This window comes from Coenobita brevimanus, chromosome 51 (genome assembly GCF_032717465.1).
Source record: "Coenobita brevimanus isolate Jiangsu-jjx chromosome 51, ASM3271746v2, whole genome shotgun sequence".
Lineage (NCBI taxonomy): Eukaryota > Metazoa > Arthropoda > Malacostraca > Decapoda > Coenobitidae > Coenobita > Coenobita brevimanus.
The window spans coordinates 30140385-30154860 of NC_137004.1; the positions used below are offsets into that span (position 1 = coordinate 30140385).

Genomic DNA, 14476 nt, shown 5'->3' on the forward strand with positions numbered 1-14476 from the left:
CTAATCTTAGGCACTTGGTTTTCACATGGACCTATACCCTAAATAATTAATCTTATTTACATCAAAATGACTTGTGTGTTTGACTATACATAAATACCTCCAGGCAAAGGCAGTAATGTTTCCTCATGCCAGAGGTATTCTCAACACAAATGGAAAATTAGCACAAGACAAAAATGCCACCTGCAATTTTCTACTTATGGCCACTTAAGCACAAGTTTCCTATGCCTCTCTACTCTCAAAAAATCTCTGCCTGACAACAATCAAATTTCAATGTGTCAAAGTGAAGTGATACTTTTTGTTTTGTTCTTTTCTTTGTGTGCTACAGCAGAAACAAGTTGATGATGACTGCTCTAGAACAAGCAAACTCTCTCACAAACTATCATTGCAGTAGTTCTAACATGGACTGCTGACCAATGAGGTGAGAGCTAATCTAAGATACTATGATGATAATACAGTCTCAAAGCAGAGGAAGAGTCCAGGAAAAGTACAATTACATCCTGAAGTTCTTGGCTCATACTGGAAGCATTTGCAAAAAGCAGTGAGAGGAGGAAGAATAATATTTTCCTTCTGACAGTGTTTACAAAAACTTTTTCCTCTCGTTGTGCAAAAAAATAATCATCATCATCAATATGTATTAATTGTGATTATGGTTAAAATGCCACTATTTTGTGCTTAGCATTGGTAAGTACAAAGCTTACTTGATGAATCAGCTAAGTATGATGATGAACATGAACTCAGCCAGCTAAACAAAAGCAACTCACATGCAGGCAGATCTACAGAATAGAATCGTAAATGTTACTCTTGATCTGAATTGAGACATTTTTTGGTCTTGTTAACTATAGACAGTTACTCGGATTTTCTTATCCACACTGGTTTTTGTCACTGTTCTTTTGTTTCAGTTGCTTTACTGGCCTTTTCATTTAAAGTGCAGATACCCTGAAGAGTGTTCTACACCAGACTTTATATGATATAAACACTGTACTGTATTCCAAACAATACTGTAACTGTTTACATTGTTATCTCCAAAATTTTCCTGTTTTAAACTTCACACTCTTGTGGATCTGTTCTCAAGTACTTATCTGTTTTGTTAGACCTTGTTACACTGATCCAAGTTTAAAATTTAAAACTTACAAGTTCTAGAATGCAGTTCAGTACAAATCTAAATCAATCATCCTTCAGACCTTGATGGCCAGGTCTTCTTCTTCCTGATCTGCCTCCCCTTGGCCACCCCGCCCTGCACCATGAACAACCACCCTCACCCCAGTTAGGTCACTTGGGTCCTCAGCTAACCCACAAAATGTAACTTGCTGTCCTGAGCTGGCCCTTCGCTGATGTCCTGGTTGGGTAGCAAGGATACCTGGGGGTGCAGGTAGGGCTGGGCAGGGCAGGGGGTGGTAACCAGACGTGGAGTGGGAGCGTCGGTGCTGGTACAGGCCAGTCCAAGGCCGTGGTGGCACATGTGACCCCGACTGAGACCGCTTGTGGCCTGAAAGTGTCAGTCAAAATTGAGAAACTTCACTTAGTTATAAGGAATTGAAATAAGCTTCTAAAAGCTTGCAAATTTTGGCTTGTTGGGTCTGTGAAGGTTAACATTCAATGAAACAAAGAACTGAAATGTTAACTGCAGTGTGAAAAATAGGCTTCAGTCTTAAAATAACTTCTGAAAATGTTAACTTTTCAAATCATATACCCACCACGAAGATACATGTGGATAAACCTAATTGACTAACAGTAGCCAGTAGTGTAATGAGAATCTTCCTGTAAACAAAGATGACAGGTTGCAAAATCTAAGTACCTGTATACACCTGTTTTCTCTGGATATGCAATATTCAGATACAGTAATTTACCATAAATAATACCGGTACATATGAGCTCTGTCCAAAAAGAACTGAACTTTTTAAATGACCAGCCTAGCATGACCAAGACAGGAGCACTGTAAAGCAGCAACTATGAGCTTTAGTCTAACACTAGCTGCATCACACCACATCACTTAGTCATCGTGGTACACACACTTTAGTGAACGTGTGCCTAGTGCACTTAGCAAATTTTCTTCTATCTCTTCTATCGTCTGAAACTGGTGACCTTTCAGGGTGGATTTCAACTGGGGGGAGGGGGGAGGAGTCCACAATAGCCAAATCCAGAAAGCAGGGTGGTTGGGGGACAACAGCCATCTCGGGCTTTGCCAAAAAGTCACGGAAAAGGAGCGACACTGGAGCAGATGCATTGTCCATGCGTCAGGCCTCTTCCTTTAACAATGCCTCCCTCAAATGCTTCAGGACATCCAACTAAAACTCTTCACTGACCAGCTGACCACATGGAACAAACTCATGATGAACAAGGCCCTTCCAATAAAAAGGCAATCAATATCACCTTTACATTGAAGCGACTCTGACATGCTCCCCCCCACGGTGATGATGTTCCAACCCACTGCAATGAATACCTTTTCTGTTTCAACATCATAGCCACACACCCACATTTCGTCACCTGTTGTGACATTTTTCAGAAAGTTTTCATCAGCATTCAATCAAACAGCTCCTGGCTGACTGGGACACGGTTCTCTTTTTGCTCATCTGTCAGCAGATGAGGGACAAATTTTGCGTCAATACAATGAATCTTCAGTTCTTTTGTTAAAATCATGTGGCATGAATTTTTATTGATGCCTACTTCTTTGGAAACTTCACGGACAGTCAGGCGACGATTTTCACAGATCACAGCAAGCACTTTCTCAACATGATCATCGCCTGTTGACGTGGAAGGTTGTCCATGTACGGCATCATCTTCAGTGGATGCTCTACCCGATTTTTGAACTGCTGGAACCACTTGTGTCATTGTATACGGCTCAAACAATCCTTCCCACAAGTCTGTTGCAACGTTTGAAGTCTCCATAAAAGTTTTTCCCACTTTGAAACAATGGATGTTGAAGCAGCCCTAATGAGAGCGGGCAGTGTGTGGAAACTCCCTGTACTGTTGTTTGCAGATGATGCAAGTGAAGAAGAAGAGGAGCTGCAAGGCTTGGTGAATGAGTTTGGGGGAGTTTGTAAGAAACAGAATCTAAAGGTAAATGTAGGGAAGAGTAAAGTTATGTTCTTCGAGAGAAATGAAGTCACTGAATGTACAGTGAGGTTGAATGAGGAGGAAATGGAAAATGTGAGTGCATTTAAGTACTTGGGTTGTGTGACAAATAAGGATAGAAGTTTAGAGGGTGAAATGCTTGAAAGGGTACAACAAGGAAAAAAGGTTGCTGGTTCTTTGAAAGCAGTGATAAGAAACAGGGAAGTGAGCATGGAAGTGAAAAAGTTATTGCATGACAGTACTCTGATACCGACTCTAACATATGGAAGTGAAGCTTGGACCTTGTTGGAGGGACACAAGTCGAGAGAGATCAGTGGAAATGAGTTATTTGAGAGGAGCATGTGGAGTCACATGGAAAGACAGACTGACAAGTGAGGAAGTGAAGGAGTGTTGTGGTGTGGATGTGGATGTGATAGAAAGGGTTAGGAGCACACTGAGGTGGTTTGGCCATGTGGAGAGGATGGTGAGTGAGAGACTGACAAGGAGAGTGTGAGATGGAGGGGGGGAGACAGAGGGGGAGGCCAAGGATGAAATGGAGGGATGGACTGGAGAGGTATATGAAAGATGGGAGCAGGGCACTGAAATGGCGGTGGACAGGGCAACATGGAGCTCATTTGTTTGTGGCCACCCCTTATGGGATTAAGGCATCTGGCAATACTGTAGACAGATAGAAACAGAATTGTATCAGACTCACTGCTCTTCAAGGTCCTTCATTATTTAACTTGCAACAAGTCATCAAGTGCACTTAACACATGTTTACTCAAACATATGTACCTCAACTACTACCAGTATGTTAAATGGTGTGATGCAGTTAGTGTCGGTCTAAACGTCACGGTCGCCGCTAAAGTGCGCTCCCATCAGAATCACATTCCTCCACCTATCTCATGTGCCATTTAAAAAGTTTTTTTTTTTTTTGGACAGACCTCGTATGGGCTGCATGCTACTCTGACTGAAGAAATAAAAATTTCAAACTCATCATCTATGATATGAACATGTGATTCACTGAAACTACAAACACTGACGCCCAAAATGATATGTGATTTACAAGCATTGGTACAGTATACCATATACAGTATAATGATGGTTATGTTCATTAGTCTGTTAGTCCTACACTTCTCAGGCAGATGAAATCATGACAATCTAAACACCAATTACTTACTAAATTTCACTAGGTAACTACTATGAATTATGAATCACTTTCTTACTTTAGGATTTCATATCTGAAAAGAGAAACTAACTACATTCTGAGAGTAAATGCAGATAAAACAAAGGTTATGATATCTAGGGTTGGTGGCCGTACTGTCAAAGAACAGGGAGAATGGACATGTGCAGTTAGCCACAATGGTGTGGGAAGTAATGCCACCTTGTGCAGTGTCTGTGATAAGCAGGTGCATTAGTCATGTAGTGGTATTAGAGGCAGACTGCAAGATAATCCTAATTTCATGTGTGCAGTGTGTCAGGCAGAGCATGTGGAGGTTATCAGCATTAAAGGATTGATCTTGCTGGTGAGTGTGTGGAAGAGATGAGAGGAAGGATGGGACTGGACTGTACTGGTGTTGTGATGAGGAGTGGTACACTGAGATGGTTGGGCATATGGAGAGGATGAGGAATGACAACTGGGTACAGAAAGTGAGAAGTGAGAACGCTGGGGAAGGGGTTGTGAAAGGCTGACCGAAAAAGACCTGGGACAAGGTCACAGAGTGTGACCACAGAGATAAGGAACTGAATAGGGAGGTTGCCTGAGATCAAGCAGCATGGCTAGCCGCCACTAGGTGACCAAGGCCAACGCATGCATGCATGCATGCTGGAGCCTTTATAAATGAAATGAACTAAACAATCTATCTATATACAATATATAGATAGATAGATAGACAGATATATATTACTTAAATAATTAATTTTATGGTGTGAATAAACAAAGATTAATCATCAGCTCTGTTATTGTATTATTAGTTCTGGAAGCTTCCTGTTACTTAATACTGGTTATGTTTTGATGAATTATTAGATTACAATGTTGCATTTAGTATCATGCTGTAGTGCTTTACCTCTTCAGCCAGAGGTCATATTGCATTACTGTATTTAATTCCTGCTATATCCAGATTATTTTGATCAGCTCAGGAGACACTTTTTCACCTGGAGGATTTAGATCAAGCCATTATTTACCTCTTCATTTCAAGAAATCTCACATTAGTTGAAAAAAATAGTCTGGCAACAGTGATAATATAATTAAAAGTACAGCATATCATTACAATGAAAGGGTTAAAAAGTTACTGAAGAGCAAAAATAAGGGAGGAACAAGATAAAGAATGAGGTGGAGGGACAGGATACGGTGTAGAGAGGTACATGAATGAACGTGGTGTGGATTAGAGAGAAGGTTGCCTGACTAAGAAGGACAGGGAAATGTGGAGACGATTTGTTCATGGCTAACCCTCCACAAAATTAAAGTGCCTGGTTATAGACAGAAAGAAAATCACTTATACTTTACATAACAGGTGTGGTATTCACAAATATATTTATGATCAAGACCCTATCATAACCTGGGTTGTTACTAAGGGAAGAAATAGAGATGCAGGGAGATTCTGTACTCTCCTATCATTGTTCTTCCTGCACAAAACAAATATGACCTACAACAAGAAGTGGTGCCAAGGCACAGCAAACCAGTCCCCGGGAGTCATTTTAGTGCTGACATACAAACACAACAGGATATCTGGTCAACAATGTTACATATCAAATTTGGAGTAAATCGGGTGAAAATTAACAATTTTATGCCCATCTGAAATTTTTGGCCCGACCCATGTGACACTGACCCCCCTACTGCTAACTGGGGGGTGGTCCCCCGGATGTAATAAGGCATGTTACAGGATGCAGATTTGAAAGATGCACCTTTCAGTTTGGTTTCATGTTGATATGACAAATCTGGATGATTTTTTTTTTGTTTGTTTTTTTTTTTTTTTTTGCCTACAGCCTGGGTCTTGGCCCAGTTTGGCCCAAAATTTAATCAGGTGATCAGGAGGTCATAGCCCGTCACCCCTGTAATTTTGGTAAAAATCATACCAGTGGTTTTTGCATAAAGGTGTTAACAGACAGACAGACAGACAGACAAACAAACAAGCAAACAAACAAACAGACAAACCGAGTGAAAACAATACCCGTCCCTGAGCCCCTCCAGGGCAGAGACGGGTAATTAATGTTCTCAAAATTAAGATCTCTTTTTGTAAGAGATCTGGGAACATGATAAGGCTCTGCACTTTCCTTTCCTTGTCATTCATGTAAAAACAAACCATAGTACCAAATTTCACAAGTGGTAACTGACTGGAGATCTATTTGTGAAAATGGCAGCAGATCATTTCCCTCCTTGACTGACCTGTGGTATGTGTGGGGACCTGAGTGCGTGCCACCAAGGAACCATTCCTGCGATGATGGTAACCACCAGCTGTGGTAGCTGCACTGGTGGCGGTGGCAGTAGTCTGGGTTGGCTGCTGGGAACCCTGAAGCTCCGGCAGCCACACATTTTCCTCAAGCTCATCCTCTTCCTCCACATCTTTATCCACGGACATAAGTGAATTGACAATGTCTCCTACAGTCATGGTGCCCTCCATATCCAGCTTATATTTCCATCGAATTAGGAGCCAGTCTAGCACAAAAATGGCTGCTGAGATAATCTTTATTGCTGTGCAGATCCCAACATACCTGAAACAAGAAGGAATGGGTACTAATAGTTACCAGTGGCATATGATGGACACATGTCAAGAGTGCTGAAACAAGGACAGTGAGGCAACAATGCAGATATTCACCTGATCATATAATTACAGTACATGAGAGTACAGCTGAGAAAAGAACAGTGAACAGAGGGAGAAAGGAGTAGCTACTCAAAGTGAAACAATGTAACTGGATGAGCTGAGAAACAATGGCTGAGGATTATGAGCTTAAGGTAGTGGAGGAGACCAGGTTGCTGAACTGGGGGCAAATGGATTATGAATCTTGCAGTATGCAAACGCAGTGTGTTTGGTTATGAATGCTAACTAAATGTAAAGTTGTAAGGGTAGCAACTAACAGCGTATGAAAAGTACAGATTGGCGAGATATGAAGGCTGAATGATCAAGGAGATGAAAGCAGAAATAGGAGGTCAGTGTGGATGCAACAAAGGAGGGTTCAAATGAAAAACAGAGAATATACTGAGAGTACAAAACATGTAAAAATATTAATGCAGAGAAACAAAGAAAAAGGTTGATGGTGATCTGCAAAGAAAAATTAATGTAAACTATTCTGGAAATAAGAAACAATTTCTAGAAGAGATGAAAAAAAAAAAAAAAAAAAAAAAAAAAATATGAAAATGTGAATAAGCAGAGTGGAAGAATATTCTGTACTACCGGTAACCTATTGTGGTCAGTGGGGGTACCCATCATCCACTCACTCAATGTAGTGTTGCCTTATGGTCTCTACAATGAGTGATGTCAAATAGTTTTCTGTACCCAGGAAACCATTTACTACCTTGAGTGGTAACCATATAACCAGGGTTTCTGGCAGGGTCAAGTGTCCCCCAGATACCCCTACCTAAAATCACTAAATTATGGCATGTGTTTAGGACAGCCTCAGAGGGCCCAATAGCTGCCCAGGGCCCCAACCAAACGGGCAGATTCACGTGGCCATGTCGAATGTGAGAGGTGTGAATGAGGAGAGTAAGAGGGTGGAAGTGGTGAATATGTTCAAGAGTGCAAGATGTGCTGTGATGGCACTGTGTGAAACTAAGATGAAAGGGTGTGAAGTGGAGGAGTGGGAGGGTGTAAAGTGTGTAAGGTCAGGCATGAATGGGTGTGGAAGATGCATGGAAGGAGTTGCTTTGCTGATCAATGAAGTGTGGCAGAGTGGAATGAGAGATTACAATATGTCAGCTAGAGATATATGTATGTCAAGTTCAAGTCTGAGAAGGTGAAACTGGCAGTGATTGCAGTGTAGTAACCGTGTGAGGAGAGGAGTGAGACAGAGAAAGACAGGTTTTGGGATGAGCTGGATGAAGTAGTAGGAGAAATGCCCAGGAATTATAAAAGTGACTGTCTATCTATCTATTCCCAGATGCCATAATCCCGTAAGCGGTGGCCATAAAACAAGTCGTCTCCATGTCGTCCTGTCCCCCGCCATTTCACTGGCCTACTCCAGCCCACACACCCCTCTCTCGTATAATTCTCCACTCCATCCTTCCATCTCATCCTTGGCCTTCCCCTCCCCCTCCCTCCCTCCACCTCACTCACATACACTCTCCTCATCAGTCTCTCACTCTCCATCGTCTCCACATGGCCAAACCACCTCTACGTGTTTCTCCTAATGCTTCCAATCACATTCACATCTACATCACAATGCTCCTTCACTTCCTCATTTGTCAGTCTGCCTCTCCATGTGACTCCACATGTTCCTCTTAAATATGTAACTCATTGCCACTAACCTCACTCTTGACTTGTGTCCTTCCAACAAGGTCCAAGCTTAACTTCCGCATGTTAGAGTTGGTATCACAAATACTGTCATGCAGTAACTTTTTCACTTCCATGCTCACTTCCTTTTTTCTTATCACTGCTTTGAAAGAACCAGCAACCTTTCTTCCTTGTTGTACTGTTTCAAGCACTTCACCCTCTACTCTTCCATCATTACTCATCATACTACCCAAGTACTTACAGTAAATGCACTCACAATTTTCACTTCCTCCTCATCCAATCCCACTGTACATTCAGTGACTTCATTTCTCTCAAAGACCATAACTTTACTCTTCCCTGCATTCCCCTTTAGATTCTCGTTCTTACACACTCTCCCAAACTCATTCACCAAGCCTTGCAGCTCCCCTTCTTCTTCACGTAACAACACAAACTCATCTGCAAACAACGTACAATGAGTTTCCACACACTGCCCTCTCTCATTAGGGTCGCTCCAACATCCACTGCCCTACTCTGTATCTCCTTTATAACCCCATCCATATACGGCCTGTAATGGGCAATATGAATGGTAGAGTAGGAACTGGTCCTGTGAATGATATAATGGGCAATAATGGATTACCAGGAATGATAATGGGAAGCGACTGAAGGACATGTGTCAGGAAAGGAGGTAGTGCATCTGTAGTTCTTATTTTAAACACAAAGATGCACATAAATATACGTGGTATAGGGAGAATGGCGATCATGTTGAAACGAGCCTGACTGATTACGTGCTCGTAGAGAAATTGACACTGGATAGCGGTGCTGATATGAGGGCAGTGAGAAGATGATGTGGAGGTTTGTCAGATCATTTGACTTATACAAGATCAAGCTGAGAGGAGTCAGGTGGACCAACAGAAAGAGGAGCTGTCAAGGAGAGAGACTGAAAGTCGAGAAGCTGAGGACTGAAGAAATGGCAGATGAATACAGGGCCAAAGTATGGGAGGAGTTAGAATCATTGAATTGGAATGAAATGGATCTGGACAGCTTGTGGTGTGTTTGTAGGGACTGCTTAGTCAGGAATGTCACACGGTGTGTGGTGTGGCAAGAGTAACAACAAAGAAGAAAGGTACGGCATGGTGGGATGAAGAGGTTAAGAGAGCAGTGGAGGAAAAGAGGAAGAAGTGGCTAGAGTGGATACAGGACAGGGGTTTGAAATAAGAAATGAATATACTGTACTGAGATCAAGAAGCATGTAAAGAGACTTGTGAAGAGGAAAAAGGAGGAGGTAAATGATAAGCTTGGAGGAAAATGAGTGAAAATTACTCCAAAAATAGGACATTATTCTGGAAAGAGGTGTGGAAATGGAGAAGAGACAGTGGAACGAAATGTGAAAGTGTGAAGGATGTAAGTGGTACATTGTTAACCCATGGGGATGAAGTAAGGACCAGATGGAAAGAATATTTTGAAAGTCTGATGAATGGAGATGGAGAGAGTGAAGCAACTGTTAGCATGATTGGTTCTGGGGGTATATAGAGAAGGAATGCAGTGCCAGGAAATGTGACACTCGCAGAGGTGAAGAACGCTGTGATGCGACTAAAAAGTGGGAAAGCAGCTGGGGTTGATGGGGTGTGTGCACAGATAATTAAGTCTAATGGAGAGAGAAAGAGAGAGAGGATGTGGTAGGTGGGGGTGCTCACCATCCACTCACTCTGTGTAGTGCTGCTTTGGGTGTCTGCCCTTTCCTCTCTTCCTTCCTCTTCTGTCTTGCTTTCCTTCATTTTTTCCTCTTCCTTCTGCCTACAGGTGACTTTACACTCCCTTCTGTATTTCTTTCCTTCACTGTTTCCTCTTCCTTCTGCCTATGGGTGACTCTACACTGAGTGATAACCCAAATGGTTTCCTGTACACCAGGAAACCATTTACTACACTAGGTGGTAACCATGAAATCAAATTATGGCACCTGATGGTTTAGTGGGTAATTAAGGTGCTCCAATCGGCTTGAGCCTGAGTAGGTTTATATCCATGGAGTGGTTGGGGTTTATTGCTCATGTAATGCCACTCAGGGATGAGTGAGGTTGGTCACTCTCACCTCAAATGTTAGGACTGACTTGCCTGGCCCCAGGCTCCTATGCTTCTCAACAGGCAACACAGGATTGGATGATGGATGGATGGATGGAGAGAAAGGAATGAAGTGCTTGTTGGAAATACGAAAAAAGGCATGGATGAGTGAAACTGTGCTAGTAGAGTGGAAAAAGTGATTGTACCCTTGTACAAAAATAAAAGTGAGAATTATCGTGGCATAAGTCTATTGCGTGCACTGGGGAAGGTATATGGAATAATTATTACAAAGAAAGTAAGAGAAAGAGATCGGTAGTCCTAGTGAGTGACGAACAGGGTGTCTTTAGGAGTGGCAAAGGATGTGTGGATCAAATAACTGCAGTAAGACAGATAGTGGTGAAGGCATGTAAGAAGGACTGTAAGGTGTTTATGGCATTTATGAATCCAGAAAAAGCATACAACAAAGTAGACTGAGAAGGATTGTGGAAAGTTCTGCGCATGTATGGTATAGATGGTAGGCTGTTAGGTGCCATCAAGAGATTTTATGATGGCAGTGAGGCATGTGTAAGGGTAAATGGGCATCTAAGTGATTGGTTCATGATCGGTGTGGGTATGCGACAAGGTTGTGTGCTGTCCCCATGACTGTTCAGTATTTATATGACTGGGTTGACAAGAGAAGTAAAAACATGAGTAATGGAGAGAGAGATGGCGTTGGTAATGAATTGTAATGGATGGAACATCTCTAATGCTGATGATGCAGTGCTGCTTGCAAACTGGACAAGAGCTTGGTGGAACAGTGCAGAGTTTGTAGATGTCTGTGAGCATCGTCCCTTGAGAGTAAATGTAGAAAAGGGTGAAGTGATGGTTACTGAGAGAGAAGATGACTCCCAGTGTGATGTTACAGTGAATGGAGAGAGACTGAAATTTGTGAGAGTTGAGAGTTCAAATATCTGGACACAGTGACAGAAAAGAGAGGAAAATGTGCAAAAGAAGTGGAAAGTACAATGACACATGGAAAGAAAGTAGCTTGCGCTATGAAGGCCGTGATAAAAAACAGAGGCTTAAGCGCTGCAGCCGCGTGGGGCTTACATGATGGAGTGTTAGTGCCAACTTTAACATGGATGTGAGACTATGGTGTGGCATGAAAATGAAAAGTCGAGTAACAGCAGAGGAGATGGGATTACTGGGGAATGTATGTGGAGTACCGACAGTGGACAGGATACAGAATAATGTGATACATGAAAATGCGAAGTAAGGAAGTCTGTGGACACTGGAACTGAAGAGAGTGTGCTGAGATGGTATGGTCATGCGGAGAGAATGGATGACAATAGAATAGTGAAAATGGTATATCTGAGCGAATCTGAAGGAGGGAGGAGGCGAAGCAGGCCAAGAAGAAGGTGGAGGGATATGGTGGATGCGTGTGTGAGGAGGAAACGTAAGGAAGTTGATGAGGCTGAGGGACTGACAAGAGACCGAGCTGGCCAGATGAATTTTGTGCAGAGTAGCACATAACCAGGGATTTACCCCTTTTGAACATGACAGCATTTGGATTGACTCAGGTAGGTATGTGCGAAGCTACAGAACGTGGCGAAAGTTTTTTGGCATATTTGATGAAGCCAGGATTCCTTATGCTTGAATGATGAGTGAATGGAAGCATGCCCCATTGAACAGGGAAAACTTAGGTTGTCTGGACACTGCTACTCCTCACCCTGCTCTAGGGAGGAAAAGGAGGTCCAGATGATGATGATGATGATGATGATGTGAAAGCAAAGCAGGGCAGATAATAATATTCTGAGAGGCTGATGAATGGGAGTAATGAGAGTACAGTGGTAAGAAATATGACTGATTTTGGTGGTGCAGTATGAAGAGAAGCAATGTGGTGTCTGAAAATGTGATTATTGAAGAATGCTGTGAAGAAGTTGAGGAATGGTCAGGTGCTGATGAGTTTTTCTGCAGAAATAATTATATGTAGTGGACAGACTAGGAAAAAAAAAACATAAAATGCTTGGTGGAACTATGTTATAAAGCTCTGATGAATGGAGTTCTACCAATGTAGTGGAAGAAGGTTATGATGTGTCTTTGTACATAAGTAATGGTGACTGAAGTGTGTGCCAATATTATGATGTATAAATCTCCTTAGTATTATAAGAGAGGTCTTTGGAGGAAGAATTGCAAAGAAAGTACTGAATACACAATAAGCCCTTGAGTAATGCAGATAACTGCAACAGACACAGTACAGCACTGCAGAAAACTGCATTAAGTATGAATGGGAACACCATTATAAGGTCTCCTTGTTTCTGCCAACTTACCTAAAGTTACCCTTTTCTCTTATATCGTAACAAGAAAACAAAACATCCTGCTAATACACAGTGTTATAAATATATCAAGCAAGGGTGACTAGTCACTAACTATGAGGGACATTATGTAAGCAATAAACCCATTGTACCCCTCGGATTCTAATCCTTACTGGCCATATCCGGTTGGAACTTCTTAAACATTAAACCCATGGATCAAACCTTTTCCTCACCTAAACCTGAACTCCTCGATGTCATAAATGAGGCAGCGTCCACCCTTCTTGCCACAGGAGCTCTTCCACAGAAGGCAGGTAGAATCAATCACTGAACCGAACATGATGGGCGCCGGGATATAAGCAATCAGCCGGAAGATGACAAACTGCACCCCTAAAGCAAATGAACGCTCCTCCTCATCCACTGACCTGAATGACAAAGTAATAGTTACTAATGGTATTGTACATGTACAATCAGTCATAATTTAACATTTTTCGTTTGGAAGTTGTTGCATTAAAAAGCTGCTATTCCCCCCCCCCCCACCAAAACTTGCATGTGGTTCATTACAAAGCTATTTGGATGTTATATATGAATGCCTTTATATGCTCTGAACCTCTCAATCAAGAACTGGAAGCATGTGTCATAAATGCTGTTTCACTTAAATCAGCATTTTGTCTCCACAGTCACAGACAATATGTGAGGGCTGTTGGTTCAGTATGATTTAGTACAGTATGTGAAAACCAAGGTAAATTCATAAATGTAAGAGTGCTCTCTCATTATACATATGGAACACTTTATGTAAAATGTACAACAGCAATGATAGCAGCAATTCTACAGATAAGCTACTACTGCCTTGAACACACAAAAACATATTACTTGTACAGCTAAATGGTGATGGCTTTTAGGGGGGGGGGAAATTCCTTCATGACCAAGATGCACAAATAGCTCTCATACAAGAAACAAAACTGGCACATACAACAGACCCCAACATCAAACACTACTCACACATCGCTTCTGACAGAACCGAGTGCAATGGAGGAGGTCTCGGTACATATATTCATCCATTAATCCTCTACAAAGACACAACATAAACAACACTGGCACTTTTCCAGAGTGTCACAATATAAAATATGTGGTGATTCAGTGTCAAAACTGGTCACAAATAAGAAATCAACATCTTTATCATTTAACCCCTTAACCGCGGGGCGTCACTTTCGTGACGCTTGGGAGCAAGGGATCATACCGCGGGGCGTCGCTTTTGTGATTCTGTGTTATTTTGAATTCACCCGGGCTTTCAAGTGGGGGCTTGTATCATCTATCAGTACTGACAATGTCCAACACTAGTCAGCACTCCTAATCTCATCTGTACTCCCATCCATTGTTGACAATTTAGCCATTTCTCCCCGTTCTTGACTCCCCTCCCTACCCCCCCTCCATTACCCTATCCTCTCGCCTGCCCGGCCATGCTACGCTAAGTAAATCTTCCCTGGAATTTTTCACTGATTTCATCCATTGAAATAAGCCCTATGTCGTATTCTTATACCAAATAATATATACAAGAAAGAAATCAGGTAAGTGAGAGTGCCATACACCTGGAATTGGCTAATTATCACCTGACAACACCTCACGTGCACTCGTTCGCTAATTTTCGCTGTT

General features: G+C 42.1%; 1 protein-coding gene across 1 annotated transcript in view; it reads right to left on the reverse strand.

Moving 5' to 3' along the window:
• Oatp30B (Organic anion transporting polypeptide 30B) overlaps positions 1-14476 on the reverse strand; it is a 158854-nt gene that overhangs the window by 79327 nt on the left and 65051 nt on the right. Inside the window, exons 14-16 of the mRNA XM_080272710.1 lie at positions 13060-13248; positions 6437-6762; positions 1182-1486 (exon numbers count right to left, since the gene is read on the reverse strand). Of these exons, the coding sequence (XP_080128836.1) occupies positions 1182-1486; positions 6437-6762; positions 13060-13248 (820 nt within the window). The remainder of the gene's footprint in view (positions 1-1181; positions 1487-6436; positions 6763-13059; positions 13249-14476) is intronic.